Below are 22201 nucleotides of genomic sequence, written 5' to 3'. Positions count from 1 at the left end.
CTTCTCGGAACCGTTAGCAAGGTGACAGATTACGGCAGAAGACGGGATGTTCTGGAAAAAGCAGATCCATAGAGTCGCTATGAATTGACAATGACTCAGTGGTGCTTACTAATAATAATAATTATAATAATAATAATAATAATGATAGTAATAATACTTGTTCAGGGCTTACTATGTGCCAAGCACTGTTCAAAGCGCTGGGGTGGATACAAGTTCACCAGGTTGGACCCAGTCCCTGTCATTTATTTATCTGTATTCATTTCTGTATCCCCTCCTCTAGTCTCTAAGTTCATTGTGGACAGGCAATGGGTCTGCTTATTATTCATTCATTCAATCGTATTTATTGAGTTCTTACCGTGTGCAGAGCACTGTATCGAGCGCTTGGGAGAGGACAATACAACAATAAACGGCGACATTCCCTGCCCACAATGAGCTCACAGTCTGGGGGGGGGGGGAACGACAGCAGTACAAGTAAATAAAATGACAGAGATGGACATAGGTGAAGCTGGGAGGAGGGAGGATGTAGAAAGGGAGAGAGTCAGGGAGACGCAGAAGGGAGCGGGAGAAGAGGAGAGGAGGGCGCAGTCAGGGAAGGCTTCTTGGTGGAGGTGGGCCTTCAGTAGGCTTTGAAGCAGGGGAGAGTGGCTGTCTGTCAGATTAGGGAGGTAGGGCAAGAAGGAGGACGTGGGTCAGGGGTCGGCGGCGGGCCGGGCGAGCCGGAGGCCCGGGGAGGAGGCGAGCGGCGGCAGAGGAGCGCGGCGTGCGGCCCGGGCCGGAGGAGGACGGAAGGGAGGGGAGGGAGGACGGGGCCGGGGCGTGGGGGGCCTGGAAGCCGATGGATGAGGGGTTTCTGTTTGATGCGGAGGGGGACGGGCAACCCCTGGAGGGTCTTGGGGAAGGGGCACACGCGGACTGAACGTTTTTGTAGACAAATGACGAGGGCGGCAGACTGAAGTCTGGACTAGAGTGGGGAGAGACGGGAAGTGGGGAGGTCAGCCGGGAGGCTCACGCCGTCATCAAGGCGGGACGGGAGGAGCCATTGGATTAACATGGGAGCCACTTGGATGGAGAGGATAGGGTGGATCTTAGTGATGCTGTGAAGGTTGGACTGACAGGATTTGGTGACGGATGGAGTATGTAGGTCGAATTCACTCATTCATTCGATCACGTTTATTGAGCACTTACTGTGTGCAGAGCACTGGACTGACAGGATTTGGTGACGGATGGAGTATGTAGGTCGAATTCACTCATTCATTCGATCATATTTATTGAGCACTTACTGTGTGACAGAATTTGGTGACGGATGGAGTATGTAGGTCAAATTCACTCATTCATTTATTCAATCATATTTATTGAGCACTTACTGTGTGCAGAGCACTGGACTGACAGAATTTGGTGACGGATGGAGTATGTAGGTCGAATTCACTCATTCATTCATTCATTCATTCAATCGTATTTATTGAGCACTTACTGTGTGCAGAGCACTGTAGTAAGCATTTGGGAAAGTACAATACAGCAATAGAGACAATCCCTGCCCACGTGAGCTCACAGTCTAGAGGGGGGAAGACAGACAACAATACAAGTAAACAGATATCAATGCAAATCAAGCGACAGATATATACACAAGTGCTGTGGCGGGGGGAGAGGGGGGAAGAGCAAAGGGAGTGAATCAGGGGGACGCGGAAGGGAGGGGGAGATGAGAAAAGGAGGGCACAGTCTGGGAAGGCCTCTCGGAGGAGGGGGGGCCTTCAGTAAGGATTGGAATGAGGGGAAAGTCGGTGGGATGTGAGGAGGGAGGGCGTTTCGGGCCAGAGGCGGGACGGGGGCCGGGGGTCGGCGGCGGGCCGGGCGAGCCGGAGGCCCGGGGAGGAGGTTGGCATGAGAGGAGCGGAGTGTGCGCGCCGGGTTGGAGAAGGAGAGAAGGGAGGGGAGAGAGAGGAGTCAAGGATAAGGCCAAGGTTTCGGGCTTGTGAGACAGGAAGGACGGTGGTGCCGTCTACGGGGATGGGAAAGTCCGGGGGAAGACGGGGCTTGGGAGGGAAGATGAGGAGCTCCGTTTTGGACGTGTTACGTTTGAGGTGACGGGAGGACATCCCGAAGGCGGGAGGAGACTGGAGACTGGAGAGCGAGAGACCAGCGGACGTAGATTTGGGAATCACCTGCATCGAGGTGGGAGTTGAAGCCGTGGGAGCCGATGAGTTCTCCGAGGGAGGGGGTGAAGATGGGGAAAAGAGGGGGACCCAGAACTGAAGTGACTTGCCTAAGACCACCTAGCAGACAAGTGGCAGGGCTGGGATGAGAATCCAGGCCTTCTGACTCCCAGGCCCGGGCTCTATCATTCATTCATTCATTCAGTAGTATTTATTGAGCGCTCACTCTTTGCAGAGCACTGGACTCCCGCTGCTCTCAAACCCGCTCACGTTTACCCTTTCCCAAAATAAAGAAAAACTCCGACTTGACCCCACGGCTCCCTCCAGGCATCGCCCCGTCTCCCTCCGACCATTCAGTCGATCAATTTATCAATCGCTGGTATTTATGAAGTGCTTCCTGTGTGCAGAGCACTGAACTAAGCGCTGGGAAGAGAGTTGCTAGAACTCATTCCCTGCCCACGATGAGCTTACAGTCTAGAAGGGGAGACAGACACCCATCTAAATAAATTACAGATACGGACGTAAGTGCCGTGGGGGCCGAGGGTGGAATTTGGCGACGCGGGGAAGGTTGAAACGAGAGGATTTGGTGACAGATTCAATATGGTCATTCAGTCGTACTTAGTGAGCGCTTCTTGTGTGCAGAGCACTGTGCGAAGTGCTTGGAAAGTATAATTCAGCGGCAAATATGTGATTGAGAGAGATACTGGTGTCCGTCTATTTGTATTGATAATCGATAATCCTTCTGGCCCGTGAGCTTCTTGTGAGCAGGGATTGTCCCTATTGCTATACTGTACTTTCTAAGCGCTTAGTACAGCAGCGTGGCTGAAAAAGAGCCTGGGCTTGGGAGTCAAAGGTCATGGGTTCTAATCCCGGCTCCGCAGAGCAGAGCACTGTACTAAGCGCTTGCTTGGAATGTACAATTGGGCAACAGGTAGAGACAGTCCCTGCCCAATGACGGGCTCACGGTCTAAACGGGGGAGACAAACGGCAGAGCAAAACAGAACAAAACAAAACAAGACAACATCATCAAGATGAATAGAATCATGGAGATGTGCACCTCATTAACAAAATAAATAGGGTAATAAATAATGTATACAAATGAGCACAGTGCTGAGGGGAGGGGAAGGGGGAAGAGCAGAGGGTGGGCAGGAGGGGAAGGGAGGGGGAGCAGAGGGAAAAGGGGAAGCTCAGTGTGGGAAGGCCTCCCGGAGGAGGTGACCTCTCAGGAGGGTTTTGAAGAGGGGAAGAGAGTGAGTTTGGCGGAGGTGAGGAGGGATGGCGTCCCGGGACGGCGGGAGGACGCGGGCCGGGGGTCGACGGCGGGACGGGCGAGAACGGGGGACGGCGAGGAGGCGGGCGGCGGAGGAGCGGAGCCTGCGGGGTGGCCGGTGGAAAGAGAGAAGGGAGGAGAGGTAAGAGGGGGCAAGGGGATGGACGGCCTTGAAGCCAAGAGTGAGGCCATGTTGCTTCCCGTGCTGTACCTACCCTAGCGTTTAGAACAGTGCTTGGCACAGAGTAAGCGCTTAATACATATTATTATCATGATAATGGCGATGTCTCTTCAGGTCTCTGGGCCACCATTCTCCCTCGTCTGTAAAATGGGGATTAAAACCTGTTTTCTATCACCCTTGGACTAGGAGGTTTGTGAAGGACAAGAACAGTGTCTGACTTGATTAGCTTGCGTCCACCCCAGTGCTTAGTACAATGCTGGATAATAATGATAATGTCGGTATTTGTTAAGCGCTTACTATGTGCCGAGCACTGGTCTAAGCTCTGGGGTAGATACAGGGTCATCGGGTTGTCCCACGTGAGGCTCACAGTTAATCCCCATTTTACAGATGAGGTCACTGAGGCACCGAGAAGTTAAGTGACTTGCCCACAGTCACACAGCTGACAAGTAGCAGAGCCGGGATTCGAACTCATGACCCCTGACTCCCAAGCCCGTGCTCTTTCCACTGAGCCACTCTGCTTCTCAAAATGGTGGTACTTGTTAAGCACTTACTATGTGCAAAGCACTGCTCTAAGTGCTGGGGATACAAGGTAATCAGGTTGTCCCACGTGGGGCTCACAGTTTTAATCCCCATTTTACAGATGAGGTAACTGAGGCACAGAGAAGTTAAGTGACTTGCCCACAATCACACAGTTGGCAAGTGGCAGAGCCGGGATTCGAACCCGTGAACTCTGACTCCCAAGCCCGCGCTCTTACATAGTAAGGGTTTAATAAACACTTCAACTATTACAATTATCATCTCATTTGTTAAGCGCTTACTATGTGCCAGGCGCTGTAGTAAGGGGAGAATACTAGACTGAGCTCCCCCCTTTCTCCCTCTGCTCCCCCCCACCCTCTGCTCCTCCCTCTTCCCCTCCCCTCAGCACTCTGCTCATTTGTATATATTATTTATTACTGTATTTATTTTGATAATGAGGTGTACATCCTCTTGATTCTATTTATCTTGAAAACGTTGTCTTGTTTTTGTTTTGTTCTGCTTTGCTTTGCTGTCCGTCTCCCCTGTTTAGACTGTGAGCCCGTCATTGGGCAGGGATGGTCTCTATCTGTTGCCCAATTGTACTTTCCAAGCGCTTAGTATAGTGCCCTGCATATAGTAAGCGCTCAATAAATACTATCGAATGAATGAATGAATGTCATGACATCATGCCGTCGCCCGGGCCCGTCCTGAACCCACCAGAGGGCGGAGGCCAGTCGGTCAGTTGTACTTATTGAGCGCTACTGTGTGCAGAACACTATACTAAGCGCTTGGGAGAGTACAGTAGAACAATAAACAGACACATTCCCTGCCCACAATGAGTTTACGGTCTTGAGGAGAAGATAGATAAGCAGCATGGCCTAATAATAACAATAATAACAATAATAATGTTGGTATTTGTTAAGCGCTTACTATGTGCCAAGCACTGTTCTAAGCGCTGGGGTAGATACAGGGGAATCAGGTTGTCCCACGTGGGGCTCACAGTCTTCATCCCCATTTTACAGAGGAGGGAACTGAGGCACCGAGAAGTTAAGTGACTTGCCCAAAGTCACACAGCTGACAAATGGCCGAGCCGGAATTTGAACCCATGACCTCTGACTCCAAAGCCCAATAATAATACCAATAATAATGTTGGTATTTGTTAAGCGCTTACTATGTGCAGAGCACTGGCCTAGTAGAGAAGCAGCATGGCCTAGTGGCAAGAAGATGGGCTTTGGAGTCAGGCGACCTGGGTTCTAATCTTGGCTCCGCCACTTTTCCGTTGTGTGACCTTGGCCAAGTCACTTCACTTCTCTGGGCCTCAGTGACCTCATCTGGAAAACGGGGATTAAGCTAGTGAGCCCCATGCGGGACAACCTGATGACTTTGTATCTACCCTGGTGCTTAGACCAGTGCTTGGCAAATAGTAAGCGCTTAACAAATACTATAATGATTATTATTATTCATAATTCGTATCTACTCCAGGGCTTAGAACAGTGCTTGGCACATAGTAAGTGCAGGATAGCCTAGGGTAGGATAAAGCACAGGATAGGCCCGGAAATCACAAGGATCTGGGTTCTAGCCCTGCCTCCGCCACCTGTCCGCTGTACAACCTTGGGCAAGTCACTTCACTTTTCTGGGCCTCAGCTCCCTCATCTGTAAAATGGGGATTAAGGTTGTGTGCCCCATGAGGGACAAGGACTGTGTCCCACCATTATTAGTATAAAAATGAATAAGTGACAGATCTGGACCTAAGCGGTGTGGGGCTGAGTGGGGGAATGAATGAAGGGAGTGAGTCAGGGTGACGCGGAAGGGAGAGGGAGAGGAGGAAAGGAGGGCGCAGTCAGGGAAGGCCTCCTGGAGGAGGTGGGGCCTTCAGGAAGGCCTTGAAGGAAGGGAGAGTCAATGTCTGTGGGATTCGAGGAGGGAGGGCGTTCAGGGCCAGAGGCGGGACGTGGGCCGGGGGTTGGCGGGGAGATGGGTGAGATGGAGGCCCAGGGAGAAGGTTGACATGAGAGAAGGCAAGGGTTTGGTCTGGGCAGCTCCTCCAGGAGGCCTTCCCAGACCGAGCCCCCCTTTCCCTCCGCTCCTCCTCCCCTCCCCGTCGCCCCGACTCCCTCCCTCTGCTCTACCCGCCTCCCCGCCCCACACCGCTTGTCTATATGTGTACAAATCTATCGAACTGTTTATTTTTATTAATGATGTGGATAAATCTATCATTCTCTGTATCTATTTTGATGTTATTGAGGCCCGTCTCCTTGTTTCGTTTGGCTGTCCGTCTCCCCGCTTCTAGCCTGTGAGCCTGTTGTCGGGCAGGGTTGGTCTCTAGCTGTTGCTGAATTGTCCATGCCAAGCGCTTAGTCCAGTGCTCTGCACACAGTAAGCGCTCAATAAATACTAGTGAAAGAATGAATGAATGATTGTCTCTGTTGCCCAGCTGGACTTTCCAAGCGCTTAGTCCAGTGCTCTGCAGATAGTAAGCGCTCAATAAATACTATTGAAAGAATGAATGAATGAGTGTCTCTGTTGCCCAGCTGGACTTTCCAAGCGCTTAGTCCAGTGCTCTGAACACCGTAAGCGCTCAATAAATAGCTCTGCTGTCCCTCCCCTCCCCTCCCCGCCCTCTGCTCCTCCCCCTTCCCCTCCCCTCAGCACTCTGCTCATTTGTATCTATTAGTTATTCCCCTATTTATTTTATTAATGAGGTGTACACCCCCTTCATTCTATTTATGGTGATGATGTTGTCTTGATTTTGCTTTGTTCTGTTTTGCTTGGCTCAGTGGAAAGAGCCCGGGTTTGGGAGTCTGAGGTCGCGAGTTCGAATCCCGGCTCCACCCCTTGTCAGCTGGGTGACCTTGGGCAAGTCACTTCGCTGGGCCTCAGTTCCCTCATCTGTAAAATGGGGATTAAAGTGTGTGAGCCTCCCGTGGGACAACCCGATGACCCTGTATCTCCCCCAGCGCTTAGAACAGGGCTCTGCACCTAGTGAGCGCTTAACAAATACCAACATTATTATTACTGTCTGTCTCTCCCATTTAGACTGTGAGCCCCTCAAAGGGCAGGGACCGTCTCTATCCGTTGCCCAATTGTCCATTCCAAGCGCTTAGTCCAGTGCTCCGCACTTAGTAAGCGCTCAATAAATACGAATGACTGAATGACTGAATGACTGAATGAATGACTGTCCGGCGTCGAGGCGGGCCGCCGCCAGCAGCGTGCGTGGTGACGTCACGGCGCGGCCCGCCTCGACGTGCGCGCGCCCGGGCTCGGCTGCCGACAAAACCCGGAGGCGCCGAGCGCTCCGCCGGCCCGGGCTCCGCACTGCGCAGGCGCGAGGGGAGCAGGAGGGACGGATGCGGATCCGGTCTCCGGCCGCTGCCTCCCGCCTGCCCGCGCGCCTGCGCGCCGCACTTCGGGCCCGGCCGAACCCAGCCGAGCCCAGCCGAGCCCAGCCGAGCCGGGAGCGATGGGGGCCCCCAAGGGGAGCGAAGGCCCCGCCGCCCAGGAGGTAGCGCAGCCCGGGGGAGGGAAGGGAAAGGAGGGACCAGAAGGGGCGTGGTCTGGGGCCAACCGGGGCGTGGTTTGGTGACGTATGATTGGGGGCGTGGTCTGGCGCGCGTAGGGGGCGTGGCCGAGTGACGTCTGGGCGCCATGGGCGGGGCCAAGGTCAGGGGTGACTTGGGTCGATCGGGGCGTGGCAAGGGGCGTGGTCCGTGACGTATGATGGGGGCGTGGTCAGGTGCCTGTGGTGTGGGGCGGGGCCGGGTGACGTCAGTGGGGCGGTGAGGGGCGTGGTCTGTGACGCGCCGTGGTGGGGGCGGGGCCTGGTGACGTCACGCCTGTCGTGGGCGGGGCCCGGGGCCGGGGGCGGCCTTGGCAGGTTCACTACGTTCACTCCTCCTGTGGTACTTATTGAGCGCCTACTGTGTGCAGAGCACCGCACTAAGCGCCTAGGAAAGGACAGTTCGGCCACAGAGAGGGTCAGAGTAATAATGGTCATCCTATTTGCTAAGCGCTTACTGTAATAATAATAATGTTGGTATCTGTTAAGCGCTTACTCTGTGCAGAGCACTGTTCTAAGCGCTGGGGGAGACCCAGGGTCATCGGGTCGTCCCACGGGAGGCTCACAGCCTTCATCCCCATTTGACAGATGAGGGAACTGAGGCCCAGAGAAGGGAAGTGACTCGCCCAGTCACCCAGCTGACGAGGGGCAGAGCCGGGATTCGAACCCACGACCTCTGACTCCCAAGCCCGGCCTCTTTCCACTGAGCTACGCGGCTTCTCAATGGTGGTATTTGTTAAGCACTTACTTAATAATAATGGTCTTTGTTGAGTGCTTACTATCCTAATAAAGATGGGATTTGTTAAGCGCTTACTATAATAATAATAATAATGATGGTATTTGTTAGGCACTTAGTATGTGACGTATAATATATGCTAAATATTATGCATATAATTTATATATAATATGTGTCATACAGAGGTTTTTATTCAGTACTTACCCTGTGCCATGCACTGTACTAGGCCTCGGGAATAGTGGGGAAGCAGCCTGGACTAGTGGGTAGATTCCCATCCCGGGAATCAGGAGGTCGTGGGTTCTAATCCCGGCTCTGCCCCTTGACGGCCGTGTGACCTTCGGTAGGGAATGTGTCTGTTGTCGTAGAGCCCTCTCCCAAGGGCTTAGAACAGTGCTTTGCGCACAGAAAGCGCTTAATAGAGATGCAGCGTAGCTCAGTGGAAAGAGCACGGGCTTTGGAGTCAGAGGTCATGAGTTCGAATCCCAGCTCGGCCACTTGTCAGCTGTGTGACTGTGGGCGAGTCACTTCACTTCTCTGTGCCTCAGTGACCTCATCTGTAAAATGGGGATGAAGACTGTGAGCCCCACGTGGGACATCCTGATTCCCCTGTGTCTACCCCAGCGCTCAGAACAGTGCTCGGCACCTAGTAAGCGCTTAACAGATACCAACGTTATTATTATTAATAAATACAGTTGAATGAATGGATGAATGAATTCACTTCAGTGGGCCTCAGTGACTTCATCTGTAAGAAGGGGATGGAGGCCGTGGGCCCCACAGGGGACAAGGACTGTGTCCAACCCGATTTTGCTTGTATCCACCCCAGCGCTTAGTACAGTGCCTGGCACACAGTAAGCGCTTAAATACCACACAGGGCTCACAGTCTAAGTAGGAGGGAGGATAGTAAGCGCTTAACAAATGCCATTATTCTTATTTTAGAGAGTAGAGAAGCAGCATGGCGAAGTGGCCAGAGCCTGGGAGTCAGAAGGTCCTGGGTTCCAATCCCGGCTCCGCCACGTGTCTGCTGTGTGACCTTGAGCAAGCCACTTCTCGTGGCCTCAGTTCCCTCTTCTGTAAAGCGGGGACGAAGACCGCGAGCCCCGTCCGGGGACCGCGTCCGACCCGATTAGCTTGCGTCCACCCCGGCGCTCAGAGCGGCGCCCGGCACCTAGTAGGCGCTTCACAAACGACCGTTCCAGTTATTATTACCCGCCGGGCGACCTCGGCCGAGTCCCTTCCCTTCTCCGGGCCTCAGTTTCCCCGTCGGTAGAGCGTGGAGATGGGGGAGAAGCTTCTCCCCCGTCTAAGCCGCGAATCCCCCGGGTGGGTCCGAGGGATCGTGGAGGCGCCCGCGGACCGGGCACCGGGCACGGGGCGAGGGCGGCAGCCGGTGACCCCGGGTCGGCGTCGTGCAGGCGGAGAGCCGGGAGGACGAGGAGCAGAGCGTCAAGCTGACGGAGATCCTGGAGCTGCTGGTGGCGGCTGGCTACTTCCGGGCCAGGATCAAGGGGCTGACGCCCTTTGACAAGGTGAGGGCGCTGACCCCTGACCCCTGACCCCTCACACCCCGTGGGGATTTGGGGATGGGGGCGAGCGAGGACCCGAGGGCCACGAGACGGAAGGCGGGCGGGGCCGCTGCCGGCGGACGTGAGCGCGGCCTGATGTCCGTCTCCTTCTCTAGGCTGCGAGCTCCCTGTGGGCCGGGATCCTGCCTGCCACCTCCGTACTGTCCTCTCCCAAGCGCTTAGTCCAGTGCTCCGCGCACAGCGAGCGCTCGGTAAATACCGCCGAGGGATTGAGAAGCAGCGTGGCTCAGTGGAAAGAGCCCGGGCTTGGGAGTCGGAGGTCATGGGTTCGAATGCCGACTCCGCCCCTTGGCAGCTGGGTGACCGTGGGCGAGTCGCTTCACTTCTGCGGGCCTCAGTTCCCTCATCTGGAAAATGAGGATTAAGACTGTGAGCCTCGCGTGGGACGACCCGATGACCCTGGATCTATCTCAGCGCTTAGAACAGCGCTCTGCACAGAGTAAGCGCTTAACAAATACCAACATTATTATTGACTGGCGGACGCGTGGGCGGCGGCTCGGGAGCCGCCGCGGTCTTCCCCGCACGCGTCCATAGGCCGCCTCCCCGGACTCTTGCCAGAGACCCCTTCCCCAACGGCCCCAATAACAATAATAATGTTGGTATCTGTTAAGCGCTTACTATGCGCAGAGCACCGTTCTAAGCGCTGGGGTAGACACAGGGGTATCGGGTTGTCCCACGTGGGGCTCCCAGTCTTCATCCCCATTTTACAGGTGAGGGAACTGAGGCCCCAGAGAAGTGAAGTGACTCGCCCACAGTCACCCAGCTGACAAGCGGCAGAGCTGGGATTCGAACCCATGACCTCTGACTCCAAAGCCCAGGCTCTTTCCACTGAGCCACGCTGCTCCTCTACCCCGGCAGGAACAGCTAGGACCAACAGTACAGTGCCTGGCACATTGTTAAGCGCTTAAGGGTGATGATGATGGTATTGGCGAAGCGCTTATTCTGTGCCAAGCACTGCGCTAAACCCTGGGGTAGATACAAGGTCATCAGGTTGCCCCCCGTGGGGCTCCGTCTTCATCCCCATTTGACAGATGAGGTCACTGAGGCCCAGCGGAGCAGCTTGCTCCAGGTCACCCGGCTGACGGGTGGCGGAGCCGGGATTAGAACCCACGACCTCTGACTCCCAAGCCCGGGCTGTTGCCACCGAGTCACGCTGCTTCACGCATGCCACAGTTATTATTATTAGCCGAGGGGTCCGGGCTCCCAGGACCGTCCAGGTGCCGATTGAGGGGGCGAGCTGAGGGGAAGGGCCCCGCGTGGGGCGGGCGGGGGTCCGGGGCGGGCGACCGGCTAACGGCGGCCCCGTCCGTTGCAGGTGGTCGGCGGCTTGACCTGGTGTATCACCACCTGCAGCTACGACGTGGACGTCGACCTGCTCTTCCAGGAGAATTCCACCATCGGGCAGAAGATGTGAGGGCCCGGGGTCACCGACGGGCGGGTGGGGATCCGGGGGTGGGGGGTCCGCTATCCTGCCCTCCTCCCTCTGCCCCCGCCTTTCCCTCCGTTCCCTCCGCTCCCGCCCTTTCCCCTCCGCTCACTCTCTCTCCCTCCCACTTCCTCCTGGGCCCGGCCCGCCCGCCCGGCTTGTCCCGAGGCAGCGCCCTCACGGAGAAGCTGGTGTCCGTCCTGCCCCGGATGCAGTGTCCGCACCGCCTGGAGCCGCACCAGATCCAGGGCCTGGATTTCATCCACATCTTCCCCGTGGTCCAGGTGAGGGCGGGCGTGGCCCCAGGGGACAGCAGGCCGGCTCGGGGCGCGCGATCAGTGCGGGGCGTGGGGCTCGCGTTCGAGGCGAGAGCTGTGCCCCACCTCGGTGAGATACCATCGTGCTGGGGGAGATACCATCCCATACCCCTGACTCTCCCCCGGGGACCCAGCATTGACCATCCCACCCCCCCGCCTCTCCCCTCTCCGTCCCTGACTCTTCCTCGAGTGCCCCAGCACGGACCATCCCCCCCTCCTGACTCTCCCCTGTCCATCCCTGACCCTCCCTCGTGCCCCAGGACGGACCTTCCCACCCCCCTGACTGTCCCCTGTCCATCCCTGACCCTCCCTCGTGCCCCAGGACGGACCTTCCCACCCCCCTGACTGTCCCCTGTCCATCCCTGACTTTCCCCTGGTGACCCAGCACGGACCATCCCACACCCCGGCTGTCCCCTCTTCATCCCTGACTCTTCCCAGTGCCCCAGCACAGACCATTCCACACCCTTGAATCTCCCCTCTTCTTCCATGACTCTTCCCCAGTGTTCCAGCACGGACCTTTCCACCCCCCCGACTTTCCCCTCTCCATCCTTGACTCTTCCCAGTGCCCCAGCATGGACCATCCCACACCCCTGACTCTTCCCTGTCCACCCTGACTCTCCCCAGTGACCCAGCACGGACCATCTCACTTCCCTGACTCTCCCCTCTTCATCCCTGACTCTCCCCAGTGACCCAGCACGGACCATCCCACTTCCCTGACTCTCCCCTCTCCATCCCTGACTCTCCCTAGTATCCCAGCACAGACCTTCCTACCCCCTCACTCCTCCCATCCATCCCTGACTCTCCCCCAGTGCCCCAGCACAGACCATCCCACCCCCCACTCTCCCCTCTCCATCTCTGACTCTTCCCAGTGCCCCAGCACGGACCACCCCACACCCTTGCCTCTCCCCGTCCACCCCTGTCTCTCCCTCAGTGCCCCAGAACGGACCATCCCACCCTCCTGACTCTCCCCTCTCCATCCCTGACTCTCCCCCAGTGCCCCAACACGGACCATCCACCCCCCGACTCTCCTCTGTCCATCCCTGACTCTCCCCGAGTGACCCAGTACGGACCCTCCCACCCCCCGACCACTCCGCTGTTGGCGGAGATCCGGAGATCGGGCTGATCTTGCCCACTTGGCGTTTATCCTCACCTGCTTTAACCGTGCCCTCTCCTCCACCCTGTAACGTTATTTCTCCACCCTTATCGACTCCGATGCCTACCGGCCTTGCCAGCTGTTTGAGACATTTACTCTATCAGTGGTATTGATTGAGCGTTTACTATATGCAGAGCACTGTACTAAGCGCTTCGGAGTGTACAGTGCAACAGAATTAGCAGACACGTTTCCCGCCCGTAGCGCGTTTACAGTCTCTCTTCAAACCCCCTGTCGCCCCCCTCCCCCTTCCTCCGCACCAGTCTCTTGGCCCTAATGCTCTGGCCGTGTACTTTATTGAGAAAATTTATCTATTTCAATTTTTTAATAATGTTGGTATTGGTTAAGCGCTTACTATGTGCAGAGCACTGTTCTCAGCGCTGGGGGAGATACAGGGTCATCAGGTCGTCCCACGTGAGGCTCACAGTTAATCCCCATTTTACAGATGAGGGAACTGAGGCCCAGAGAAGTGAAGTGACCCACAGTCACCCAGCTGCCAAGTGGAAGAACTGGGATTCGAACCCATGACCTCTGCCTCCCAAGCCCGGGCTCTTTCCACTGAGCCACGCTGCTTCAAGCTATTTGCTTTTAAGCTATTTGTTAAGTTCTTACTCTGTGCCAGGCACTCTGCTAAGCTCTAAGATGCAAAATAATCCAGTGGAACGCAGTCCAGGTCCCACGTAGGGTTCACAGGCTTTCTCTCCATGTTACAGATGGGGTAACTGAGGCCCAGAGAAGAGACCTGTCCAAGATCACACAGCAGACAAGTGGCAGAGCGGGGATTAGAACCCGGGCCCTCTGAGTCCCGGGTTCGTGCTCTTTCCGTGGGGGCCACGCTGCTTCTCTGATTGAAACTGGCAGGCGGGATAATCGTGATCTCCCTAGAGCCTCCCCTCCTCCCTCTTTGACTCACCTCTGGGAAAGATGGGAATCTCGGGAGGAGAACTCCCACCTCCACTCACATCCCACCCCCTCCATCTGGGCCTCTGACCCGATCCATTCATTCGGTCGTATTTATTGGATTCAGCGGAAGGAGCCCGGGCTTGGGAGCCAGAGGGCGTTGGTTCGAATCCCGGCTCTGCCACTTGTCAGCTGTGTGACTGGGGGCAGGTCACTTTACTGCTCTGTGCCTCAGTGACCTCATCTGTCTAATGGGGATGAAGACTGGGAGCCTCGCGTGGGACAACCTGATCGCCTTGTATCCCCCCCCCAGCGCTCAGAACAGTGCTCTGCACGTAGTAAGTGCTTAACATGCCATTCTTCTTCTTATTTGTTGAGCGCTCATCGCGGGCCGAGCACCGTGCTAAGTGCTGGGGAGAGGACGGTACGGGGCACTGTACTAAGCGCTTGGGAGAGCACAATACGACAATCAACGGTCGCATTCCCTGCCCACGACGAGCTGGCAACCTAGAGTCCTTCTGGACCTTATCGAACCATCCGCCCCCCTCCCTTCTTCCCTTCCTGACCGCCGTACAGTGCTCTGCACATAGTAAGCGCTCAATAAATACGATCGAATGAATACAGTGCTTGCCACCTAGTAAGGGCTTAGAGAAGCAGCGTGGCCCAATGGGAAGACCCCGGGCTTGGGAGTCAGAGGTCGTGGGTTCTAATCCCGGCTCCGCCGCTTGTCAGCTGGGTGACCTCGGGCAAGTCATTTAACTTCTCGGTGCCTCAGTTCTCTCATCTGTAAAATGGGGATGAAGATTGCGAGCCTCCCGTGGGGCAACCCGATGACACTGTATCTCCCCCAGAGCTTAAGAGTGCTCTGCACGTAGTAAGTGCTTAACAAATACCAACATCGTTATTATTATTATTTTTATTATCTCCTCCTTGCCAATATCAATGGCCTCCTCCTCCGCCTCTCGGCTGCCTTCGCCCCTGGGGACCGCCCCCTTCTCTCTGTCGTTCAGTCGATCCGTCGGATTTACCGAGCGCTTACAGTGCGCCGAAGGCTTGGGAGAGTCCAGTATAACCGAGCCGGTAGACACGTTCCCCGCCCACAACGAGCTGCCGGGCTCGAGGGGGAGACGCCCATTGTCCCCAGTTAGAGATGCGGACATAAGTGCCGTGGGGCTCGGGGAAGGGGGATAAAAGGAGCAAGTCCAAGGGCGTCGCGGAAGGGAGCGGGAGAAGAGGAAAGGGGGGGGCGCAGTCAGGGAAGGCCTCTGGGAGGAGGTGGGCCTTCAGTAAGGCTCTGAAGGGGGCGGTAGAACAGTGGGCTTTGGGATCTGAGAAGCAGCGTGGCTCAGTGGAAAGAGGCCGAGCTTGGGGGTCCGAGGTCATGGGCTCGAATTCCGGCTCCGCCACTTGGCAGCCGGGTGACCGTGGGCGAGTCGCTTCACTTCTCTGGGCCTCAGTTCCCTCATCTGTCCAATGGGGATGAAGACCGGGAGCCTCCCGTGGGGCAACCCGACGACCCTGTGTCTCCCCCGGCGCTTAGAACAGTGCCCGGCACATAGGAAGCGCTTAACAGATACCAACATTATTATTATTATCGGAGGAGGGAGGGCGTCCGGGCCAGAGGCGGGACGCGGGCCGGGGGTCGGCGGGGAGACAGAGGAGCTGGAGGGGCAGGGAGGAGGTCGGCACGAGAGGAGCGGGGCGTGCGGCCCAGGGTGGAGGAGGAGGAGGAGGAGAGCGGCCGGGGCGGGGAGGACGGGGCCAGGAACATCATCCAACCCCGGCTTCCCGGCCCCCGTCCTCTCCCGGTTCTCCTCCCGGCTCTCCGGCCGCTCCTTCTCCGTCTCCTCGGGGGGCTCCTCCTCGGCCTCCCGCCCCCTCGCCGCGGGGGGTCCCTCACGGCTCAGTTCTGGGTCCCCTTTTAGTCTCCATCCTCACCCCCTCCCCTTGGAAAACCCGTCCGCTTCCGCGGCTTCAGCTCCCACCTCTCCGCGGACGATCCCCAAATCTCCCTCTCCGGCCCCCGCTCTCTCTCCTTGTCTGCGGTCTCGCCTCTCCTCCCGCCTTTAGGACGTCTCTCCTCGGCTGTCCCGCCATCACCTAAGAAACGTAACACGTCCCAAACAGAGCTCCTCGTCTCCCCGCCCCAAACCCCATCCTCCCCCCGACGGCACAGCCATCCTTCCCTGTCTCACGAGCCTGCAACCTCGGCGTGATCTGCGACTCATTCGATTCGATTCCGTCTTATTTAAGTGCTTACTGTGTGCAGAGCCCCGTAATTATCATAACGATGATGGTATTTGTTAAGCGCTTACTATCTGCCAAGCACTGTTCTAAGCGCCGGGGTAAATACAGGGCAATCAGGTTGTCCCACGTGGGGCTCACAGTCTTCACCCCCATTTTACAGAGGAGGGAACGAGTGGCTGACAAGTGGCTGAGCCGGGATTCGAACCCATGACCTCCTGACCCCCAAGGCCCTTTCCACCGAGCCACGCCACTTCTCAGACTTGGCTGACTATTAATAATAATAATAACGATGGTATTTGTTAAGCGCTTACTCTGTGCCAAACGCTGTTCGAAGCACCGGGGGAGATACAAGGCGATCAGGTGGTCCCCCGTGGGGCTCACGGTCTCCGTCCCCATTTTCCAGATGAGGCACGGAGAAGTGAAGTGACTTTAGAACAGTGCTTAGCACATAGTGACAGCATTCAGAACGGTGCTTAGCACATAGTAAGCGCTTAACAAATCCCATCATTATTATTAAGCACATGGGAAAGTATAAGACAACAGAGTTGTCGATTCGTTCCCCGCCCACAAGGAGCTTGAGGCCTACGGGGGCAGCGGGACATTAAAAAAGATTTCAGATTGGGGAAATATTCCTGCGCTCAGTACGGTGCCTAGCACACGAAGTGCATAACGAATACATTAAAAAAGATTTCAGACTGGGGAAATATTCCTGCGCTCAGTACGGTGCCTAGCACACTAAGTGCTTAACAAATACCATAATAATAATTTATTATTATTTATATATTTATAATTATTATTGTTTATAGTTATTATTACTATTCAAGTCACGTCAGCTACCTCATCGAGACTCACCGCTGCTCGGCGTCGATTGATTGAAAGCTCACTGGGGGCAGGGAACGTGTCTGCCAACTATGTTCTAGTGTCCTCTCCGAAGCGCTTACTGCAGTGCTCGGCTCACAGTAAGCGCTCAATCAGCGCCGCTGATTGACCGATTGGTCGTCTCCTCTAGACCGTAAGCTCTTCGTGGGCGGGGATCGTGTCTCTCAGCTCTGTACTGGCCTCTCCCGAGCGCTCAGTCCAGTGCCCGGCACACGGCGAGGGCTCAATCCGTCCCCCCCGCCGGATCGACGGTCCCCTGCGGGCCGTCGGCTCTGCGGGGGCGGAGGCCCGGTGCCCCGGCTCCGTCCGGCGGTCCTCTCCCAGGCGCTCGGCGCGGCGCCCCGCGCGCGGGAAGCGCCGGGCCAGCGGGCCGGCTGCACTGATGGAGCGGGTCTGTTTGATCCCGGCAGTGGCTGGTGAAGCGAGCCATCGAGAGCCGCCAAGAGAGCGGGGATTACGTCCGATCCTTCTCCATCTCTCAGTTTCAGAAGACTCACCGTCTCCCTGAGGTGAGTGACTCCATTTTGGGAGCTGGGGGGCCGGGGTCTCCTGGGACCCCTCTTCTTCCTCCTCCTTCGTTTTCCTCCTGCTCCTCCTTTTCCTCCTCCTCCTTTTCCTCCTCCTCCTTTTCCTCCTCCTTTTCCTCTTCCTCCTTTTCTCCTCCTTTTCCTCCTCCTCCTTTTCCTCCTCCTCCTTTTCCTCCTCTTTTTCCTCTTCCTCCTCTTCCTCCTCCTCCTCTTCCTCCTCCTCCTTCCTCCTTCTCTTCCTCGCCCCCTCCCAGACGTCTCCCCCCTGTGAGCCCATTGTGGGTCAGGGATGGTCTCTCTCTGTTGCCGAATCGTCCTCTCCCAAGCGCTTAGTCCAGTGCCCTGCCCACGGCAGGCACTCAGTAAAGACGATTGAATGAATGAATGAATGCCCCCTCCCCCTGTTGATGGACTCCCTGAGATGTTTACACTGTGCCCAGCCCTGCGTTAAGCAAGGTCATCAGGTTGTGGATAGAGGCCGGGCCTGGGAGTCATGAGGTCGTGGGTTCTAATCCCGGCTCCGCCACCTGTCTGCTGTGTGACCTTGGGCAAGTCATTTCACTCCTCTGGACCTCAGTGACCTCATCTGGAAGATGGGGACGGAGACTGTGAGCCCCACGGGGGCTGACGTCTATTTCCTGGTTTCGTTGTCTGTCTCCCCCGGCCAGAGCGCGAGCCCGTTGTGGGCCGGGCTTATCTCTCTCTCTCTTGCTGAATTGGACTTTCCAAGCGCTTGGTACAGAGCTGTGCGCACAGTAAGCGCTCAATAAGTACGATTGAATGAATGAATGACAGGGACTGTGTCCAACCCCATTTGCCGGTATCCACCCCAGCACTTAGTCCAGTGTCTGGCACATAGTAAGTTCTTAACAAATGCTATCCTTATTATTATTATTATTATTATTATTATTATTATTATTATCATCCTCACAGTCCCTGCCTCACCCAAGGCTCCCAGCCCAAGTAAGAAGAATAATGATAATTTTGGTGGTATTTAAGCGCTTACTATGTGTCAGGCACTGGACTTGGATACAAGCAAGTCAGGAGTCCCTGTCCCCCGTGGGGCTCACTGTCTCCATCCCCATTTTCCAGACGAGGCCACTGAGGCCTTCATAATGGTGTGTAAGTGCTTACTCTGTGCTAGGCGTTGGGGCGGGATGCAAGAACGGCATGGTGTGGAGGAGAGAGCACTGGCCTGAGAGTCAGAAGGCTTTGGGTTCGAATCCCGGCTCCACCACTTGTCTGCTGGGTGACCTTGGGCAAGTCGCTTCAATTCTCTGGGCCTCAGTTTCCCTGGCCCCCCACTCTATAAAATGGGGATTCGATCCCTGTTCTCCCTCCTCCTAAGACCGTGAGCCCCGGGTGAGGTCTCATGAACTTGTATAATAATTATAATAATTATGATGGTATTTGTTAAGCGCTTACTATGTGCCGAGCACTGTTCCAAGCGCTGGGGTAAGAATAAGAATAATTATGATGGTATTTAAGTGCTTACTATGTGCCAAGAACTGTTCTAAGCACTGGAAAATGGTGCTCAGGTTGTCCCACTTGGGGCTAACGGTCTTCAACCCCATTTTACAGAGGAGGGAACTGAGGCTCAGAGAAGTGAAGTGACTTGCCCAAGGTCACCCAGCAGACAAGTGGCGGAGCAGGGATTAGAACCCACCACCTCTGACTCCCAAGCCCAGCCTATTTCCAATATCCGCCCCAGCTCTTGGTACAGTTTAGACCGTGAGCCCGTCGTTGGGCAGGGACGGTCTCTCTCTGTGACCGAATTGTCCATTCCGAGCGCTTAGTCCAGTGCTCTGCACACAGTAAGTGCTCAGTAAATACAATTGAATGAATGCATACAGTGCTTGGCTCCTAGTAAGCGCTTAGAGAAGCAGCGTGGCTTAATAGAAAGAGCCTGGGCTTGGGAGTCAGAGGTCGTGGGTTCGAATCCCAGCTCCGCCACTTGTCAGCCGGGTGACCTTGGGCCAGTCACTTCACTTCTCTGGAACTCAGTGACCTCATCTGGAAAATGGGGGTGAAGACTGTGAGCCTCACCTGGGAGAACCTGATGACCCTGTATCTCCCCCAGCACTTAGAACAGTGCTCTGCACATATTAAGCACTTAAACATCAACATTATTATTATTATCATTATTATTAAATGCCACAGTTATTATTAGGAGCGAGGTTAAGTGTCCTGCCCAAGGTCACAGAGCGGGCGAGGGGCGGAGCTGGTCCCGGACCCTGGTGTCCAGAGTGTGGTGGTCCCGCGCCCGCCCCGTCCGCCCCCGCGGGGGTCCCGGTGTGGGTGTGGGGGTCCAGATGTCTCGATCTCGGGGTCCGAGCCCCCCGCCCCGGGAGTCGGGGAGGTGGGGGGGGGTCCGGATCAGCGCCATCATGCATTCAGTGGTATTTATTGAGCGCTAACCGAGTGCGGAGCCCTGTACCAAGCGCTCGCATCCCTTCGGACCCTTCCCAGGACGTGGACTTCCTGCAGAGGCGGGACAGGGCCGTGAAGACGGTGAGCGCCATCCTGGTGAGTCCCGGCGGCTCCCGCCGCTGTGCCCAGCGCTCTGCCCGGGACTCGGTCGGACGCTAGTCTGTCAGACGCTGAGAAGCAGCGTGGCTCAGTGGGTAGAGCCTGGGCCTCGGAGGCAGAAGGTCGTGGGTGCTAATCCCAGCTCCGCCCTTGTCTGCTGGGTGACCTTGGGAGAGTCACTCCACCTCTCTGCGCCGCAGTTGCCTCGTCTGTAAAATGGGGATGGAGACCGTGAGCCCCACGGTGGGGGGGGCGACCTGATCACCTTGTATCTCCCCCAGCGCTTAGAACGGCGCTTGGCACATAGTAAGCGCTTAACAAATACCATCATTATTATTATTATTATTATGAATAATAATTGGTCAGATAAGTCTGAGAAGCAGCGTGGCTTAGTGGAAAGAGTCCGGGCTTGGGACTCAGAGGTTGTGGGTTCAAATCCCGGCTCCACCACTTGTCAGCTGTGTGACTTTGGGCAAGTCACTTCACTTCTCTGGGCCTCGGTTCCCTCATCTGTAAAATGGGGATGGAGACCGTGAGCCCCAAGTGGGACAACCTGATGACCTTGTATCTCCCCCAGCGGTCAGGACAGTGCTTGGCCCGTAGTCAGCGCTTAACAAATGCCATCATCATCAGCACTCGGAACAGCGCTTGGCCCATAGTCAGCGCTTAAGAAATGCCATCGTTCTATAAGCCAGTGGGGTTGGACCCGGTCCCCGTCCCCCGTGGGGCTCGCGGTCTCCATCCCCGCTGGACAGATGAAGAAACTGAGGCCCAGAGAAGGGAGGTGAGTGGCCCCCATCGCCCCCGGGCGCCGCGCGGGGCCGGTTGGCTCAGCGCATCGTGGGGGTCGGACCCCCGGGCCCCGTGGGCCGCCCCCTGACCCGGGGCATTTGGGGGATCGGCCGGGGGCCTTTGGTGCATTGGCTGGATGCCCCCGGGGTGGGGGTGGGGGGTGGGGGAGGGGGCCGGTGGAGGCTGACCGGTGCCGGGGGGGGGGGCGGGGGGGGATGGGCCGCCCCCAGGACGTCTACAAGCCGCAGCGCCGCTACCGGCGGCAAGGGGGCGCCGCAGACCTGCTCGACGAGGACTCCAGGGTCCAGGCCACCCTGCTGGAGTACGGCAGGTAATGCCGCCGCCCTCCGCCGCCCTCCACCGCCCCCTGCCGGAGCACGGCGGGTAATGCCGCCGCCCTCCACCGCCCCCTGCCGGAGCACGGCGGGTAATGCCGCCGCCCTCCACCGCCCCCTGCCGGAGCACGGCGGGTAATGCCGCCGCCCTCCACCGCCCCCTGCCGGAGCACGGCGGGTAATGCCGCCGCCCTCCACCGCCCCCTGCCGGAGCACGGCGGGTAATGCCCGTGCCCTCCACCGCCCCCTGCTGGACGACGGCGGGTAATGCCGGTGCCCTCCACCGCTCCCTGCTGGGCCACCGCCCGCACTGCCCCCACCCCACGCCCTCACCACCGCCCTCTGCTGGAGTACGGCAGGTAATGCCCGTGCCCTCCACCGCCGTGGCTCAGTGGAAAGAGCATGGGCTTTGGAGTCAGAGGTCATGAGTTCGAATCCCAGCTCTGCCACTTGTCAGCTGTGTGACTGTGGGCGAGTCACTTAACTTCTCTGGGCCTCAGTTCCCTCATCTGTCAAATGGGGATTAAGACTGTGAGCCCCATGTGGGACAACCTGATTCCCCCGTGTCTCCCCCAGCGCTTAGAACAGTGCTCTGCACATAGTAAGCGCTTAACAAATACCAACATTATTATTATTACCGCCCCCTGCTGGAGGACGGCGGGTAATGCTGGTGCCCTCCACCGCCCCCTGCTGGGTCACCGCCCGCACTGCCCCCACCCCACCCCCTCACCAACCCCCCCCCCCGCTGAAGGACGGCAGGTAATGCGGGTCTGCCCCCCCCCCCCCCCAGCGCCCCCTGCTGGGCCACCGCCCGCATTGCCCCCACCCCCTGCCGCCCCCTGCTGGGCGACCGGCGGGCACTGCCCCCACCCCTCTTACCACCGCCCCCTGCTGGGCGATCGCCGGCACTGCCCCCACCCCCTCACCACCGCCCCCTGCTGGGCGACCGGGCTGGGCTTCGAGAAGCAGCGTGGCTCAGTGGCAAGAGGCCGGGTTTGGGAGTGAGAGGTCATGGGTTCTAATCCCGGCCCCGCCTCTTGTCAGCTCTGTGACTTCGGGTAAGTCACTTCGCTTGTCTGGGCCTCAGTGACCTCATCTGGAAAATGG

At 57.0% G+C, this 22201-nt stretch overlaps 1 protein-coding gene across 2 annotated transcripts in view; it reads left to right on the top strand.

The window, feature by feature from the left end:
* Positions 1 to 7426: 7426 nt before the first annotated feature.
* CCDC93 (coiled-coil domain containing 93) overlaps positions 7427 to 22201 on the top strand; it is a 33039-nt gene continuing 18264 nt past the window's right edge. Inside the window, exons 1-7 of one of the 2 annotated variants that reach the window (XM_039913561.1) lie at positions 7427 to 7619; positions 9822 to 9935; positions 11308 to 11402; positions 11591 to 11702; positions 17322 to 17420; positions 19908 to 19964; positions 20990 to 21090. In XM_039913561.1, coding sequence (XP_039769495.1) covers positions 7578 to 7619; positions 9822 to 9935; positions 11308 to 11402; positions 11591 to 11702; positions 17322 to 17420; positions 19908 to 19964; positions 20990 to 21090 — 620 coding nt within the window. In that variant the 5' untranslated portion in view covers positions 7427 to 7577. The remainder of the gene's footprint in view (positions 7620 to 9821; positions 9936 to 11307; positions 11403 to 11590; positions 11703 to 17321; positions 17421 to 19907; positions 19965 to 20989; positions 21091 to 22201) is intronic. The other variant, XM_029059533.2, reaches the window with a different exon arrangement.

This window comes from Ornithorhynchus anatinus, chromosome 1 (genome assembly GCF_004115215.2).
Source record: "Ornithorhynchus anatinus isolate Pmale09 chromosome 1, mOrnAna1.pri.v4, whole genome shotgun sequence".
Lineage (NCBI taxonomy): Eukaryota > Metazoa > Chordata > Mammalia > Monotremata > Ornithorhynchidae > Ornithorhynchus > Ornithorhynchus anatinus.
This window is presented reverse-complemented; position numbering and strand designations above follow the sequence as displayed.